The sequence below is a fragment of the Anomalospiza imberbis genome, chromosome 1 (genome assembly GCF_031753505.1).
Source record: "Anomalospiza imberbis isolate Cuckoo-Finch-1a 21T00152 chromosome 1, ASM3175350v1, whole genome shotgun sequence".
NCBI lineage: Eukaryota > Metazoa > Chordata > Aves > Passeriformes > Viduidae > Anomalospiza > Anomalospiza imberbis.
The window spans coordinates 137,249,987-137,268,789 of record NC_089681.1 but is presented as its reverse complement, the minus strand read 5'-3'; the positions used below and the strand labels follow the sequence as shown (position 1 = coordinate 137,268,789).

General features: G+C 39.5%; 1 protein-coding gene across 19 annotated transcripts in view; it reads right to left on the bottom strand.

Annotated features, from left to right (window-relative positions):
- The window catches only part of SVIL (supervillin), a 133,708-nt gene that overhangs the window by 42,796 nt on the left and 72,109 nt on the right, over positions 1 to 18,803 (bottom strand). For 9 of the 19 annotated variants that reach the window (XM_068172657.1, XM_068172649.1, XM_068172613.1 and 6 more), the window contains 9 exons: positions 16,511 to 16,602; positions 11,774 to 11,831; positions 11,499 to 11,650; positions 10,422 to 11,088; positions 5,303 to 5,386; positions 2,459 to 3,343; positions 1,957 to 2,127; positions 1,306 to 1,340; positions 155 to 216 (listed from right to left, as the gene is read on the bottom strand). In XM_068172657.1, the coding sequence (XP_068028758.1) occupies positions 155 to 216; positions 1,306 to 1,340; positions 1,957 to 2,127; positions 2,459 to 3,343; positions 5,303 to 5,386; positions 10,422 to 11,088; positions 11,499 to 11,650; positions 11,774 to 11,781 (2,064 nt within the window). In that variant the 5' untranslated portion in view covers positions 11,782 to 11,831; positions 16,511 to 16,602. The remainder of the gene's footprint in view (positions 1 to 154; positions 217 to 1,305; positions 1,341 to 1,956; positions 2,128 to 2,458; positions 3,344 to 5,302; positions 5,387 to 10,421; positions 11,089 to 11,498; positions 11,651 to 11,773; positions 11,832 to 16,510; positions 16,603 to 18,803) is intronic. The other 10 variants (XM_068172704.1, XM_068172714.1, XM_068172734.1 and 7 more) reach the window with 5 other exon arrangements.

Sequence of the window (18,803 nt, the reverse complement as noted above, 5' to 3'; positions counted from 1 at the left end):
CTGTGTAGGTAGGGAATGAAGTAAAAAACAAAAGTTACGTAGCCTGAACTTGGTTAACTGCATTATACTTTATTCTAATGCACTTTGGGTTCCTTCAGCATCTTGTATTTGAAATGTTTAATTCAACCTCCTATTTAGAAAATGCAGTACTCACTCTAAAAAGGAGTCTCTTTGCAGCTACACTTAGTTTGGCTCGGTCATCCAATTTTTCTTCATCTAAAAAAAGAGAAAAAAAAAGGAGGCTGAACATAATAAATCAATCTCATATTAAGAGTAATATTTTTTTATTATTGATTGCAAGCCAGCAAATAAGCTGGCTGTTTCTCACATTTAACAAAAAACTTATTGTGAACCCAGCTGTGTAAACTTCACCTGTTTTTACATGTATTGCATCAAATGAGCAATACAGTCTGACATGTAGTCTGACATGATTTGCAAACAAAAGACTTGTCTTCAGGACAGTTCAAGTCATTTCAAACTATCTAAACAACATTTGATGAATAATCAAATATTATTATTGCATCAGTCTATGAAAACACATGGACTAAGAAAATAAAGACTGTCTTAAGGATGAGTGAAGAGTACTGAACATCTATCTTCTACTAGCTGGCCATTCTGATTACCACCTTGAGTGCCCATGTCTCAGAGGCTAAACTGGTATCCTCAGAAGCTGAAATCAGCATCCTCCAGATACAAGAGCCAGCATCTCAGAGCTGCAAGGAATATCAGCTTTCAAATAGCATAAGGCATTAGATCTAAATATAGCTACTCATGAGATTACCTACTTAATTTGTGCCAGACTTGCCAAGGGTGACAAGAGGGAAAGAGAAGTAAGATGGCAGACTGAATTCTGTAATTTAATAACCCGCATTTTGAAACTTCCTTAGCCAAAAATCATGTCAGCAACATCAGTTTCACAATATACTAAAGGTTTTGTTTAAATTAGAAGTCCTAGACCAGTGATTAAAACTGACCAATGACTAATTTTTTTCCCAACAACTACCTTATTTATTGTCTAAATAAGGATAAAACCCAACCCCAACTATATTGAAAAGTTTCAAGCCGTTCTCTGCTTGACTCCCCTTTGAAGTTTGGTATCCACAGACAGACTTTTGGACTGGAAATGAGCTTGAAATCAAGTCTGTAGTAGATATGGCCCAAGGAAATGGGGTATTTCAACTATATATCATAGGTAAATATATTTTCAAGTGGATTTTGTTTGCATTATCAAACAGTTCTTCAGTTAAAACAAAATAAAACACATCAGATCCCATTTCTTCCTTGGAAAACAGTACAACAACATACCGTCAGCAGTTGGTATTTCTGCATACAAAATTGACCTAGTGAAAAATTATCAAACAGAAAAAAGTTAGCTGGAAACAAGACATCAGAAGTGAAATTCAAATTCAATCTGAAGTAGCAGGACTTCAAAGTCTTAAGAGTGGGAGCATTTATCTGTTTTTCAAGTTTCAGCAGTGTCCACTTGGGAACATCCTTTAATAAAGCATAAAAGCAAGCAATTGCAGCCAAACTTAAATACAGTCAAGGAAAATTATTTCTAGTTCACCTTGCAATAGAAAATAAAAGTCTATGATTTGTTACCATCTTTTTAACATAAAATAGGTACCTTTGGTGGTTTACAAAGAGAGTAAATGATAAAGCAGAGCAGATGGAAAGGGAATCCTTTATATAAAACCAAAAGCATTTAACATCCGAACCAGACAACTTTATGATGATTCACTGTTCACTATTTCAAATGGGAGGAATTTGCAACAAATTGGTTTTATTGGGGGGAGGGGTTTGGGTTTCATTTTGTAAGAAGATACAACAAATTGTTTTTAAAGACAAACAATAACCTTGCAAAACATTTATTCTAATATATGAACAAATCTTGTTCCAACCTTGTTATTATCCGGCTGCACCAGTATGCTACATGGAAGCTTTGTACATGCCTACCTATCTGTCTCCTTTCGTTCTGCTGATGTTATAGGTTGAGTTTTAAATCTCTCAGAAGTCTTTCTATTTTCACCAGGAGTAAAATAGCGCCTCGCCTTTCGTGGCCCTCTTTCACGGTCCCCATTGGCAGACACAGTACTACCTGCTGCTGACATCTCAAACCGAGATTCACTTTCAAATTGCACGACAGAGAGCGCATAGGAAAGAAAATAGGAGAGAGAAGTAAAACATAGATGTAAGCATCTCAACAACGCCCCAGAGATCACTCTGCATGCTCCTCTGGTTCCATGCGCAGACGAACACATTCCAGCTACCCCACATCACAACTCGCATTAGCAAGCAGAAGCACAAAAGCGGGATTCAAACCATCTCAGCCTCCAGTACACACTGGTGAGAGCTAAGCTGTGCGCTTTAATGCCGAACGACAACTGCTGTTGAGTGGGTGTAATTTTGCCAAGGACGTGCAAGTTTCACACGAAAATACGAGTGAAATGTCACCTACAGTTCCGTTTTCTTGTTGGCATTAGCAGACTCCAGAAAGACATTACGGAGCTGGGCAACAGAGACTTTTGTGTCAACCATGCCAATCTCACCATTTGGTGGATTTGCTTCCATGCTCTCCTTACTTTTAAAAGGTTCTAGCTTTGTAGTCACAGTATAGTCAGACATGGAGCGAGTCAGGACCTTATGCTTTGTTGACACTTTCCAAACAGGAGCCTTTGCCTTGTCAGGCTGCAATACAGATCCGCTCTGTATGTACATAACAGCTTCACTCCTTTCTACGTTCTCAGGGGTCTTAAACTCCTGCTCAGGGGCCTGCCTCTTATTGCATTCCAACTCCCTCTGAACTTCTGAGTTAACTTTCGGCTTGCTTGCAAAGGAGGAACTCCCCACAGGGGTCTCCAATTCTCCTCCGCCAAAGAGGCCTTCATGGTTCTTCCCTTGCTTGCGAATCTCAGATGGCAGAATTGGCCTTCTGCCTTTGGAAGCCTGTTCACCCTCTAAGGAATCTTCTTCAGCAGGTTTTGCTCCGTAACCAGGTGCTTCCTTCTTTTCACTCTCTGGTGCAGTGGCTGCTGAGGATTTTGCTCCGAGGCTGACACTGTCTGTCGGGAGGAGGCTGCCAGCAGGGGTGTTTGCTGGTTCTTCTGCTGCCATCAGCTGAGCTGTGTGAGCAATGCCAGCAGGCTGAATATAGCCATGGATTGGCTGGCGGACAGAACTGACGGGCTGATTTATAACCCTATCAAAGGCAGACGTTTCTGTCTGAAGAGGCATGTAGTGGGCTGGCACTGGATGGGATTTTCTCTGAGATACTGTGTCTGTGACAAGTTCAGGGCTTCCACGAGCACTTTCCTCTTTCACCAATTTCTCTCTAACTTTTACTCTTTAAGAAAGAAAAAGGATTAAAGCTGTGAACAGCAATACCCAATCTGGAAAGGAACACAGACACCTACTGTGGGTACAGACAGCAACATTGTAGTAAAATAAAAACCAAGACATTAAAATTAGGCAATCTTATGATGCAACCCCTTCCTCCCCCCAAGTTTTAGCAGTACACTGCTCAAAAACAGTCAAGTGATTCACGGGCCAGGGACATGCATGACTCCTGAGAAGGTAACTGTGCAAGCTCTGGGAACATACAGCATGTTCTCATAAGATCACAAGTGCGTTTACCAAACAGCACATACCCATAGTCTCAAACAAACAAGATGATCAAAACTGCTTTTTATATTATCAGAGTGTTTGGTTCAGCCTGAAATTGCAAATTCTACTGGCAGCTGTGTATGCAGTCAGATATTTGAAGATGTCTAAACACTGGGAAGCTTACATCATACCAAAACATTGCACTGGAGAAAGGGATGAAAAAAACATGTTATCTCCACCTAGCCCTTCAGATATTTTGCCAGAGACTGGTTTACTTGTGTTTTTGTACATCATTTAAGACATCTGAAAAATCACATGTAGTGTAACCTGTTTCAGTAAGTGAATAAAAACATTGAAAGGGCAAGTCCTAAACCCGAAAGCAAAACTATGGCATGGCTGTTGCTCTTCAGAGAGCTTGCAGGGAAAAAGGGATTTAAAATCTTAAACAGGCATTCTGACATGCAAAACTTGCAAAAAAACACTTGTTCCCAAAAGTTACCTTACTTCAGTGTGTTTTCTAGAAACACCTCTGGACTTGTGCAACATCCATGCAAAACAGAGTTTTATTTAGCCTTTCTAAATGGCATACAGGAACACGGTGGAGGCAAGCACGTGCAGCCGGGGACAGCCTTTGCTCTGGGGCTATTGCTGCAGGTAAAGCTCTCCAGCCCTTTCACAGCCCTGCTGAGGCTCAGACAGCTTACAGGGCCGTAGATAACACACACAGTATTAAAAATGAAATACTGTACTTCCTCCCCTCCCAAATGGGTATGAAAAAATAATTTTAGTTTTGAGGAAAGAGACAGAGTCAAGCTAGGAAACTACTGTTTGAAAGTAAGTAATCCAGCTCAAAGTATGTGCAATTCCAGGCTTGCTACCAACAGACTTTTTGGAGTTTACATTATTAAGAAAAAAGAAAAAAGTGTGATTCAGGGGAAAAAAGGCAAATTATCTAAGAGAATAATTCAGGATATTCAAAGTTATTTGAAACACCACTCTTTCTAATATTTTGGTGCTTCTTACCTCTGAAGATTGATGCACTTGTCAGGGAAAGCTGCTTAAGCACATAAAGTGTGTTAAGTCTGAAGAAGTATCTTTGAACTACACGTACCAAGCATTCTCCAGAACATCCACACCGATGTTAGTACTGGGTTATAGGCATTACTTTAATCAGGAACATGAAAAACAGTCTTCCTGCAATGCTTTTCATGGTGGGCTTACTGCATATGTTACCAAACCAGGAGAAAGCAGCTGCCTGTAGCTTTGATCAAGATTTTGTTTTACTTTTCCATGTAATTTTTTTTTACTTCTCTTGTACCATCTCCTTTGGAATTCAAGGAGTTACTTGTAGGGAATGCTGAGATGGAATGGTGTACAGTACAAAAATATGCTGGTTTGCAGAGCACAAAATGAGATAAAATAAGAAGTTATAAAATCTAGTAGAAGCCAGAATGATAGTAGCTGTCGAAGAAGCTTGGGGAATTTGTACTTCTTCATCATAATACCAATTGGTTCTAAGTTAGAATAAAAGCAGATGCTTCAGTAAAGTTTCAACAGCTTTTTATTCACAAAAACCCCACTTTCTTACTTGCTGCTGTTAAAGGAAAATTAAGGGCAAATGTTAAATGTAGATAGTAAAAGGAAAGAAAGGGGGGGTTTGTAGTCTGATTGTTAGCCACACAGCTATGTTTTATGATACCTGGAGGGCCAGCTGATAAGTGAAGGTGTGTCCCCTTCCGAATCTTTCTGAAGAAACCATTCAGGTTTTGCTTTCCCTGCACTACTACAGAAAACAGAACTTCAGGTAATTTTTGAGATCTCAACACATGATCCCATTATTTTTCCCAATCTCCCTTCCCCACTCCTTCTTATCTTTGATTCCTCAGTTGCAGAGGATGGTTCTAAAAAACAAAGCAAATGCACACTAATCCAATTTAAAGGTGATAAACTGGGGAAGAAAATATTATATAATTCCAAAAACATATACGAAGTATGCCAAATGGAAAGGATTCTGCAGTGGTAACTTTACCAAGTGCACATTGTCTAAAAATCGAGAAGTGTAAGCAACTACACAACCTTATTTTTGCATTTGCCATTGTGGATCAGTTTGTGCAAAGACATCTGAAAAAGTTGTTAAAACTATTCCTTTAATTTGCGATTTAAAGTGGTAAAGACTGCTGCAACCAAAACAAAGGAGCAATAGGAATTTAATGAAGTGAAAAATTCACATGGCTACATCATATTTCTAAGAAATTCTCAGGAGCATCTGGAATCCCTCTGTCCTTTTGTAACCCTGTATCACAGAGCTTCAGAAATGCCCACCCGGTTAGCACAAGTCAAAGATACTGTGTCACTGGGTGACTTGGAAAGGGAAAAATTTAAGGAAAAAAGTGACCCCTGACTTAATCTTGCCTCAACTTTACTCTGTTCACATTTTGGAGTTGAAAGCATAAAAAGAAAGAAGAGCTTTTAAAAGCCCTGCAGGAGTGCAAGAAAGGGTATTTGCAGGCTTCCTATATCAAGTTTCTCAAATACTTTCCTAATGCTCACCTTCACCTACAATCCCCCAGCAACAGTAAAACACATCAAGTACTTTTAACCTTGCTAGCAGAGCCTGTCCTGCCACATTAACGTTTACAAACTCAGTCCCCAGAGGTGACAAGCATCCAGGATGCTTTCCATTACTTATAGCTACATCTGAAAGAACTTTTCCATTGGAGAAGAGCCATTTGGGATAAAAACCCCAAATTAAGCTCCAGGTCATATACACTTTAATTTTTCTTAGCTACTCTTTTATGAAAAATCGCTGGAAAAGTTTAAATCAACAACTGTTCTGGAGATAACAGTGTATTTGATGCAAGTAAGTTTAAATTTGAGAACTCACCCACTGTTGTAACTGAATCCAAATCTATCTTAGAACAGCAAACTCCAACTGGTGAAACACCTTCTGTTTTTCCATACCCTAACGGAACTGACCAAATAGGAGGCAAAACCTTTTCACAGAAGCTGACTAGAAGCAGATAGCTGGAATTGTGTTGAAGCACAGGAACTTCCTTCTCTGTTAATGTGTACTTTGGCACATTTTTATAGTGGGCACGGCCCAAGCAGCAATTATTTGTACTTGATCATTCATCCTTTGAAGAGTGCAATCAGAAGAACGCAAGCCACGCTTTGAATTTAATCAGCCATTTCAGGAGCCAAATGCAGGCAATGTCAAATGATACCCTCTCAGTGATGGGTAACTGGATTAATTATTAAATCTTAGTATGGAAGGCACAAAAGTTTTCATACATATTCCAAAGTGAGCTGCATTTATTTTGCAATTTAAACTCAGGAAATTTAAATTTAGCAAAACTGATTTTATAGCCTGTATATAATGTGGAACAGACTTCAGAACAGCAGTCACCTGAAAAACTGGAGTTAGCCTTTTTTAATCTTGTGCAAATAGCTTCATAGGAGACCACCACAGAGTAACTTTAAATGGACTGCAAGGACACAATGACTTTTTTGCAACTCAGAATCAGGGACAAGAGTTTTAGGAAGGTTATTCTCACATCTTTGAATATCATACCAGGGAGTACACACTGGCACTGAAAGTGTCAGGTGTATTAAAGAATGGACTCTTGGCAACATGGCCTTTAAAATACCAGCTACTGCCTACATGTGTATTCAAACAAGAGACCAAATCCTACATTTAAGCTCTTGGCTGCTTTAAGTACTACACCACATCTTAGTGGGTGCAGATGTTTTCCTTCAAAAGACAGACAGACAGCAATTAGGGGAAATATGTTTTATGCAAATACTGACCCAAGCCTCATTCAGAAAAAAAAATGAAATTAGAAATAATCCAGTGAGCAATTTGTATTATATTTTTACTTACTCACAGAATCCCAGAATAGTTTGAGTTGCAATCTCTCTGCAATGAGCAGGGACACTTCAACTAGATCAGGTTACTCAGAGTCCCATTCAACATCACCCTGAAGGCTTCCAGGGATGGGGCATCTACCTTCTCTCTGGACAACCTGTGCTCGTGTTTTACCAGCCTTCTTGTAAAAAATTTCTTCCTTATATCTAGTATCAATCTACCCCTCTTTTAGTTCAAAACCATTCCTCATTGTCCTATCAGAAAGGAGGAATGTCCCTGTTAAAAGGCTATCCCAATCTTATAATCACCTCCTCCAGCACTGAAAGGCTGAAATCAGATCTTCCTGGAGCCTTCTCTTTTCCAAGCTGAACAACCCTAACTCTCTCAGCCTTTCCTCACAGGGAAGGTGCTCCATCTCTCTGATTATTTTTGTGGCTCTCCCCTGGACTTGTTCCAACAGTCTATGTCTTTCCTGTGCTGAGGATTACAGACACAGTATTCCAGGTGGGATGTCAAGAGAGTGAAGTACGGGGGTAGAATCACCTCTCTCAACCTGCTGACCACGATCCTTTTGATGTGGCCCAGGACACATTTAGCTTTCTGGGCTGCTGGTGCGCATTACCAACCCCTCATCCACCAGTTCCCCAAAGTTCTTCTTGGCAGAGCTGTTCTCAATCCCTTCAACCCCCAGCCTGTACTGGTACTACTAGGGTTGCCCCAGCCCAGGTGCAGGACTTTGCACTTGGCCTTATCAAAGCCCTCATGAGACTTTGATGAGCCCACTTCTCAAGTTTGTCCATGTCCCTCTGGGTGATTATCCCATCCTTCAGGAGTGTCAACCACACCACTCGTCTTGGTGTCATCTGCAAAATTGCTGAGGGTGCACTCAACCCTTTGTGTCTTTGAGGAAGACATTAAATAACCCTGGTCCCCATACCGACCCTTAAGGGACACCATTTGTTACTGACGTCCATCAGGACTCTGAGCTGTTGACCACTACCCCCTGGAGGCAGCCGTCCAACCAATTCCTCATCTACTGAACAATCTATCCACAGCTCTTCAGTTTGGAGAGAAGGATGCTGTGGGGGACTGTGCAGAAGGCCTTGCAGGAGCACAGACAGAGACATCTGTAGCCTTCCCCTTGTCCACTTATGTAGTCACTCAACCATAGAAGGCCACTGGATGGGTCAGGCAGGGCTTGCCTTGAAGCTGTGCTGGCTGTCTCAAATCACCTCCCTGTCCTCCATGTAGCTGAGCATAGTTTCTGAGAGGATCTGTTCCATGATCTTCCCAGGCACAGAGGTGAGGCTGACAGGGCAGTAGTTTCCAGTATCCTCCTTTCTACCCTTTTTAAAGATGGGTGCAATGTTTCCCTTTTTCCAGTCACTTGGGACTTCACCTGACTGCTCAGATATCATGGAGATATATCAGCCAGTTCCCTCAAGACTCCAGGATAAATCTAATTGGGTCCTGTAGCCTTATTTTTGTTCAGTTTCCTCAGGCAGTCAGGAGCGTGATTTTTTTTTTCTTATAGTAGGAGGGACCTTGTTTCCCCAGTCACCTCCCTGCTGTCCACCCACTCATGAGGTGTGAAAGAGAGGCTGCCATTGAAGGCTGAGGGAAAAAAGTAATTGAGCCTTCTTCTCATCCGCTGTTACCAGTTTTGCTTTGACCTTCCACATCCAGCTAACATACCTGTAGAAGTCCTTGCCATGCTTTGCATCCCTTGCCAAATTCAGTTCCAGCTTCGCCTTGCCCCTCCTAACCTCATCTCTACACAACTGGGCAGTGTCCCTATACTCTTCCCAAAACACCTGTCTCTGCTCACTACTGTGCATTTGCTTCTTTAATAATCCAGATTGGTGTCTTTCCTTTTTTTCCTAATTTCTCACAACTGGAAACTGAAAAGCTCTTGTGCTCTATGGAAAGCATAAATAGCTTATACCAAGCATAAAAAGTTTATACCCGTTACCTCAGTTTCTTAAAACAGTCAACACTACTCATATATTTAAAATTAAGTTCTCATTTACATAATTTTCAGTTGCAACAATTTAAGCTAAGGTTTTACAGTTATTATTTTCTATCTATCCATCTACCAAAAAATTAAAGACTCGCACTTAGAGAAAATCATACTTCAAAAAAAATTCTTAGTCATACATTGTTTTCAGTAAGCATAAGAATTTGACAGTATTTCTATCCCACACTGAGAAATTGTAATGTAAAATTAGTGGTAACTATTTTTTTTTTTCCTTTTGGAAGAATCTGGTTACCCTATTACTATAGTAAATTTGTCAAGTCTAAAGCAATTCAGCATAGAAATTTAACTCTCCCCTCTGCCCCTTCATGCATATATATGCCTGATATTATCTGAAAAATTGACTACCACAGTTCAAAAAGGTTTTCACACTTTCACATCAGGAAAACAAATCAACTATTATTTCAACTGACCCAAGACACTCTTCAGCTTTTAAGTTTGCAAACTGTTTTCTTTTGACAGAAGCCATCAGAAAGATAGTCAAATCTTCACTGAGAAGCAGCTTGCCTCTGCTTGGAAGGTCCCAGCCAACAATTACAAGATATAGAAGAGAGAAAGGTAAAGACTTGCTCTAACAGGTTATTAAAAAAACAAAAGACAAAACCCAAGGAGAGTTAGAACCATAACTCTTTCAATTTCTAGTTGGTGTCCTCCCCACGAAGGGCCTAATTTTAGCAAAAATTCTATAAATACAAAGTGAGAAGGACATAACTAATTAGAGAAATACATAGCCACTTCCTTGTATCAGACACACACTGTGATACAATAAACCAAACTAATCCAATCTGAGACATCCAAAACAACTAAATACATTCTTCAAGGGCAATAAATACATTCTCATTAATACTGTTGTCTGATGCAGAAGATGATTAAGATAAAGGAATCTACAGCAAAACAAAAAATAGAAATCATACTTACCTTTGTCTGCTGTTACTGTGCAAGGGCTGGTCATTCTGCAAGTGGGTCTGTGAGGCTGCCCGCTTTGGTGAAGAGAGGGACTCTCGGGGGGCTTGCTTTGGTGGTATTGGCACTTCGTTATAGCAGGAAGAGTCTCGTCCAGAAAGTGAAAGGGAGACAGAACTATCCAAGGTTGCTGAAGGGTCAGAAGCCTGTCTAATGGCACTGTCATCTGCTTTTCTAACACCCTTTTCATTTGAGAGGTCATCTTTATCTTCACGGCTGGAGTACTCTTTGGAATCAGAAATTACACTCTTTGATGCCTTTGTTTCAGTCCTGGAAAAATAGAGGGTGCCATAGTCCTTGTTTTCGTCATCTTGCCTTTCACTTTTCACTCCCTTTCTTTCCACGCTGTCAGGATCTTTCCTTGCCCGTGTATATCTGGACGAGTAGTCAGAATCTAAATCAGACTCAAGAGATAATCCATACTTTTCTGCCAGCTGGCGCCGCCTCTCTGCCTTGTACCTAGCTATTCTCTCTGCTTTTGACTCTAGTTCCTGGACATCCATGTTTGCTGTACTGTACAAGGGCTCTGTATTACCTCCTGTGGTTTCTGATCGGTATCTGGATGATCTGGGGTGTTTCTCTACAGAAGAATCTGAAGTTTCCTCCTCTTCATTTGATCTTCCTGTCAAAAGTGCAACATACATGAGCAAGTCCTTTCCAAAACTCCAAGTACCCTACCCACCACTCAAACTGAGTGAACTAAGAGCTTTCTTAAAAAAAGATTTTCTTACAAATCAAAGTGACTACATAGACACATTACATTTTTGCACTTTTGTCTCCAAAAGCATATAAAAACAATTAAGAAATATGTATTAGGAATAATTCTTTAATTAGTAATAGTTCTCAATTCAAATAGTTATTTTAAAGCGGTAAGAACAATCAACACTTTTCAAATAAGACAGCTGGAGACTTAAAAGGCAAATTTAAAAAACCCCAACAACCTTCTTCTTCTGTAGAAGAGCTTCTAGGCTGATAGTGTAGCAAACATGAGGGAATTCAGCAGTGCAAGACTGACTGCCATGTGCCACTTACCTAAGTGGGGGCTGTAAGGGTCAGTTGCACGCATGTATCTTGGTGTATCTTCCTCTAGCAAACGGTGTGTGACTGATCCTGGGCAGTTTTGTAGAAGCATAGGTTGCGTATCATTTTCAATTCCCTCTAAGCGCCTAGCTATTCTTTCTTTTCTGAAAAATATGTGAAAAATGTGAAAACAGGCATCTTGAAGATTCAAGGGCAGAGTTTCTACGAGGAGGTAACAAAACAAGCTGTGTGTTTTGTTTTACAGGCCAAACACTTTTTTCCTTTACCTTTTCATTTCCAAAAAGTCTCGGTTGTTTGGTTCAAAGAGTTTCCTTAATTCTGAAACTGAGACAACAAAATATTATGTAGCTTATAAAACAATAAGTTTCAGAAACTTGCTAAAATGCTTTAGAATAAGAAGGAACAGTCAAATAAAGTTCAGCAGTTTGAAATAGCTTTTGTTAGGAAATGAGCATTTTCCTTGTTTTCATTGTTTATTAAGGTTGTGCTGTCAAAAGTGCATTAGGCACATAGGTGTGATCATCAAGTACTCCTCCCCTCCACGTACTTCCAGGCTAATCCCAAATCTGCTATGCCATCCTAGCAGTTTTCAAGAGCTAGTATGTACTGGACAAGTTGTATTTTGATTAGCTGAAGTCAAGCTTATGTGCCCTAGTAACCCATTTCAAAACCAGGTAGTGTGGAAAGTCTGCTTACCGTGCCTACTTAAAAGTCAGGGCCTGACTAGGTTTAAAGAGGAACAGAAAGGAAGAGGTCTCCTCTTCCTTACTTTCCTCCACACCCTTATATTGATCAAATCCCAAGAACCCCAGTGACTCATTGCTGAAGCCAAAATTACCATGCACCATCATGGTACTCTTGCATAGTTAATCACTTGCTACTTTGCAAACTTTCCCTTGTAGTTTTAATTGGATATACTTTTCTTCTCTTCCCCTGAACCCTTTGCTGGTGTTAAGTGCCAGCAGACAGCTGCTACAGTCCACAAAATAGTAGTGAACCAAGGGGAGGCATGATCAATGAAGTAATCCCTATATATACACACATATGTGCACGTGCAAACCCCACTGGAGCAGTGAGTGCTACACAAGTAAGTGCAGTGTGACTTCCTACCACCAGGAAGAGAAACTGTCCAGGCTGTCCAGGGAAGCAGTGGACTGGGGTGGGGCGTGCCTAACACACAGACATGCACATCCACACACCCCTGTAAAGTCTGCGCCTACTAAATTGGCAGAGATTGCCATCAGAAACACCTGATGAGTCAGGAGTGTCTAGCTGACATTGTTCCACTGCAGAGGTAAACTTATCAGCTTATTTTTCTTGCTACCAGATCTCATTGCTCTAAATACTTAGATAAATATTATTGCAACACCACCCTTTTAAAGGTCGGGTGCACCTTTTCTGCCTTCCCTCTACTGCAAGAATTTAACATGCATGGCTTGGTCAGGGTTCCAGCTCAGCTGATTCATCCAGGAAGTTTGCTGTACTCAATACCAGTGCTCACACCTCATAGATACTGTTGACATTGACTGTCACATCAACCTTACATGCTGAAAAGCCTGAAAGTAGGACTACAGATAAAATGTGCAGGATCAGCAAGAATTAACACATTCTGATCCTGAACCAACACCAAAGCAAAGATGACCCCTTATGTTGTGTTTTCACAGACTTTTCTCTCAATGCATGAGCAGTTTCCACTGTTGCCCTGTCTACTCAAGCTGTGCCTGCAATGGAACTGTATTAAACAGAGACCCACTTGAAACCAGCCTTCATTTCAGATCCACACCAAAGGAAATGATTTCCCATAAAGACTTTGCTCTCACCTCCCCAAATATACGGTTTAATTATGTTCCACTAGCTATTAGAGTTTTTCTGTTCCACCTGTTGGCTATGTATACACAACACTGTCACAACAAAACCCATAATTGTCTGTCTTCAGACAAGTCAAAGGCCTCCAGAGCTCAGAGTTACTAAAATCACATTCAAACCAAATCCTGATCCTTTTTTTTCTTCTAGTCACCAATTTATACAGTCACCAAAACCATAGTCCGAGAACAGGTCTTCTACACAGCTTTAGTAAATCTCTAAAGCACAGCTTCATTTATTAGTGAAAGTCTTCTCTCCCCCACCCCCAGAAAAGGAAACTTGACTATAAGTTGTCCACATAGAAGAAATGTGGAACATCCAAAGAACTCCTAAAGCATTAGCTCAACACTCTCTTGCTACATGCTAGCTGAAGTTCCAGAGATTCTACTACCACTTTGCAGTCCTAAAAAGAGCATTGGTCTCATGAAAAATGTCTCCCAACACCTCCCCAAACAACATGGGACAAAAATAGCATGGGACTACTCCACGCTGCCTTACACTTTTTCCAAGCTTGAGATTAAAGAAGTAATTTCAGCCAGGTTGGCCAACATCTGCAGAATTTTTTTTTTGTGAAAGCAGTTCCAGCAATATTCTTCTTTTGGTAAGGAGGGAAAAAGAAGTACAAAAGAAGCAAAACCAAAAGAAGACAAAATGCAGAAAATCTTCTAGCCTAGTGGCTTATTTTTAACAAATAAAATATTTTACTTCAGAACATAAAAACTAGTTGGAGACATTTCACTTCCAAGGACAGTGTTTGGCCCTTGCAAATTTAGGTGACCAGGTTTCTCTTTTTTAGTTTAAGTATGTTGGTGCCAGCTACCATTTGACCATGGGATGTTTTCCTATGACCATCACACCACAATGAGAGTGCTAAAAACCAGCAATACTTCTACCTAAAAGGTAGCACAAAAATCTGATTCAGCACACAAGAAAACACTAAGAAGCTTAAAATAATTAATTTCACAGTAAAAGCTCCTTATCTAGATTACTTCATGGCAACACACCATTGGTCAGTTAAGGGCCAGAGGAAGAACAGCCACATCTCAGAAACAGCTCTGAACTTGAGGCTTTATTTTAGGATGTTGAGCAGGATGCTGTGGTAGGATACCCTCTGAGGTAAACTGTCAAGAGGCATCTTAACTTTGGTAACTGTAGTCCTTCGAAACAAAATTTACTTTGGAATACCATTATTTAGGAAAAACAGTATTGCTCCCCATGTTGTCCCAGAATGAAAAGCAAAAAGTCCATTTGGAGCGCATCTTATATTTTAAAAACTTCTTAAATTAAGGTGGAATATTTCTTATAGAAATATATATATATTAATGGAAATCTTTCAGAAACTTGCTACAGAATATAAACATGTTTATGCTGAAAGCCCTTTTTGACAGCTGCAGAGGGGACATGTGAATAAAATTGCAGCCATGTGACAACAGTCTTCTTTTTACAATACAGAAGCTGTAAAAACTCAATTAAGCCTTCCAAAAGTTTCTAATAGAGGGGGAGCATGTACACTTATGAAGTCTGGATAGACATGGATCAAAAGGTTACCTGCCAGAGGATTAATTTCTCAGAGATGGTAAATAACCATGGCAAAACAGGTACCACACATTTTCATTTTGAGGAAAATTTAATAGAACAGCAAAGCCTACCAGACTCATTCCTACTTCCTCCTCTCCACAACTGCAAAGGTGATGGTCTTAAAACTAGGCTGGAAAAGCATTTATCTTCTCTTTATGCCAGCAAAGGTGTATTGACATGTTCAGTGCCCAACTGCAGGCCTCAGTTAAGTCTGTATCAGTTGAAAAGTAAACACATTCCTTCAATTTCTCAATATATGCAAACCTGAATCAAAATTGGGCTCTAGAAAGGCTCTACAAAATAACCTGGATTTTCAAAAAGCCCTGGACTTTAAGTAGTCCCCTTAGAATGCAACCAAAAGCTCCCACTACTGTTCCTTAAGTCTGGTACACACCAAATATGATGCCTTCATTATGAGAATATTTTTTTTGAAAAATAGAAACAACCTGGAATAGAAATTAGTTCACTGAGAAGCAACTTACAGATACGGCTTCTCAAGTGAAGGCTCAGTTGAGTTGCTGGCCACATGGCTGTGAGGCTAAGTGTAAGGAATAATGAGGGACTATGGATTATTACTGTCTGGTGCTCTCAGAAGCCTGTATTTTATAAATGCACATCACTCTATTCCATCATTTTGCCAACAATGTTCTTTTCTGAACATCTGCAATGATTATAATTAAAAGCAAGCATGTCACTTAAATAGCACTTAAATGTTATGCTGGAAGAAGTGCTCCTTTCTAGAGGAACTCTGCAAAAATGACATTAAAAGAGCAAGCAACATAAGTTCCTTCATGTTGGAATTAGTACATTTAGCCTCGTAGCTTGTCTGAAAAGAGTAAATATCACCAGAACATACACACACACAGTTTTAATCCAAGTTCTGACGTCCACAACATACTTGAATGAAAGGAGCATCTTTGTGCCAGTTGCACACAGTTCTTCAGTCAAATGTCACCCTTTGGTGGTCAAGCACATTATGATTTTCTCTAAATAATTCAAGAGAATTAATTCCTGCCTCCACTTCAACTGTGTTAAATGATAAAGATGGAACTGTTGTTTTCTTCAGAAACTACTCAGACTAAGATAGAAGTCTGGAAAATATAAAATATCCCCCAAACAAAACTCCATATGTACTGTAGGCCTTTTAGCATGCAAGACAAAAATTCAAGTGCAGTCAATTGGTCATGCAAGCACAGTGACTCCACCAACCACCAAAGGGGCCTGGAAAGAGCTATGACTCTTAACAAGTTAAGTTAATACTTTTGAACTAGGATTAATCTAACTGTAAAAAGAAACTCTCTGAAGTTTTGGATTTCAACTACTAACCTACTGAAACCAGGTAAACAAAGCTGAACTTTATGAAGCAGGGATGTAGGAAGGTCTTGTAAAAGAGCATTGTGGTTCATCCTGTTTCATCCTTCATGCTTCTTTCATACTGCACAGGGAAAACTCACTAAACATCTGTGCCCAAGTGATATTAACTGCACCTTGTACTTGCATAGATGAAACTTAACATGCTGTTAAATTACCACTTGTGCTCATAATATGCCTCCCTTACCTACCTTTGGGAAGTACTGCTAAGAGATTAGCATCAATATCCTTTGTGCTGTTCGCAAGTTCTTCTTTATCTTCAAATGAGAACTCCTTCTGAAAACTGAAAGAAACATCTGGTTTACAGAACTGTGGATGTCTCTGCTACAAATCAAATAAACCCAAGACATAACCAATTTACTGCAAGATAGTCTAACAGAGATACCAAAGAAAATATTTTCCCTAAGAATGAGCTAAGAAATAACCCAAAGAAACTCAGAAAGCCAAACCTAACATAATTTGAAACTTGTTTGGAACTGTCTATGACACATTTTTGCATTAAATTACTGACTGCTTTCAAAATGCCCTACTAAGCAAGTACATTTAAAATAATCTATATTGAATGATTCTTCATAAATATTAAAACATGTCATCAAATGCAGTACTGCATGTACACTCCACCTAGAAGCCTTCTGCACAACTACTCTGTTGTTGTTATTGCACTGTTCTCTGGATCTTACACAGTTTCTAATATGCTAATAGGCGTTCCAGATAATTTAATTTTATACCATGTCTTTTCAAAACAGGAAAACTGCCCATTTATATGAAACAAAATATTTCTTTAAATATCTTCATTAAATATACAAATTTTAACTGTAAAATGTAGGTGTCATAATGGTCTAAACTAGATCCCAGCTGTCTACAGAGATGTTGTTGGAGGAAGTGCTGTATTCCTCCTTGTATAGCAAGACTTTTTTTCTTCAATCAATAAAAATAGAGAACAAATTATTGTATTCGGCCATTGTGACGATCCCAGCTGGGCATAAGAAAACTTATAATGGTCTTAAAACTTTTAGTAAACTGTGTAGATAAGTGTAACAGTTATAAATCCTCACAGTGATCCCAGGGTCTTAATTTTGTCACAGTAGTGGTGTGCCGTATGATTTAATGTTATTCTGATAAGAAAAACTGCACAATCTTACTGTTGGGAAATCCTTCCTTAGGACAGATTTGAAATTGCAGCTTTTTTTTCAAGTGTATGAATTCTGTATTCACTGTTTCCAAAGAACAATTCTCACTGAAAATAGTTTTAACACATATTCACTAATATGTTTCATATGTATTCCTGTTTATAAATATACTGTTTATAAATAACATCCCTTTTTAAGATATTGAGGGGAGAATAAAACCCTTAAAATGACAATGAAGAAACTGGGCTGTGTCACAACCAGGCACCATGCCACCTGCTGCAAATTGTCTCCAACAACTGCACTTAGAAAAATTATTCCAGGTACTGCCAAGAAAAGCAATGTTAGCCACTACAGAAAATATAATAGACGATGGAGAGCTGCAATAAGCTGTCCATTGGAGAGAACTGTGTGTCCTTATACAGCAAACGCATGGTAATTTAATGAAACAAAAATCAAAACACAATGAAAAAATAGCACACAGCAGCCACAAGCAAATGGATCCATGTGTCATCTGACACTGGGCAGAGACTCAGACAGTTGACTGGATGTTTTTCTGTGCCTGACCCCACACTGCTAACACTTGTAATTCTTACTAGTCTCACAATATATTATTTTCTTACATATGCACTTCTGGAGAACCCTGGATGGGGAGATGGAGAGATACCCAGTTCCCATATGAAGTTTCCCATATGGAGTTTCTACTCCTTTTAGCTGAGGATGAGTTTGAAAAATGCAAATAATATTGGTATAGGGCTATAAACCAACCCCATATTTTTTCTGCCAAATCAACTTAATTACATAAGGCAAAAGAGCTGAAGGATCCATCTCATGACTTTTGAATACCTGGGCTTTATTTAGCAGTATCTCCACTTGCTTTCATGATATCTATGACAGTGCATCACCTTAAGTTTCCCTAAACAAGGGGCTTTGTACAGAAAAGCATGCACTCAACAACAAAATCCTTGTTTAAATGAACTGCAAGTGAACACCCACCACTATGCCTAATTCCCATGTGAATTTCCAAGGGTAAAATCATGGAATCAGGACTGGCACTAGCCTGATGGTTCTATAAACAACCGTATTATTGGATTGCTTCTAAACTAGTTACATTCTCTCCTGCTCCTCCCCTCCAGGGAGCTCTAGAGACCTTGAAGGCAGAGATCCTTTAAACCCTGTTTAAATGTCTGCCACTGGGTTTCTATCCATTTGTTCTCGTGCCAGTGTTGTCATTTACCTTGCTTATTTTTCTTATAAGAGGTTATCTACATGTACTCAGATTTCTCAGGTCAGGCTCTCAGTCTCATTGATAATCTGTTACAACGTTCTCTACTTATTCCAATTTTAAGTAATCTTT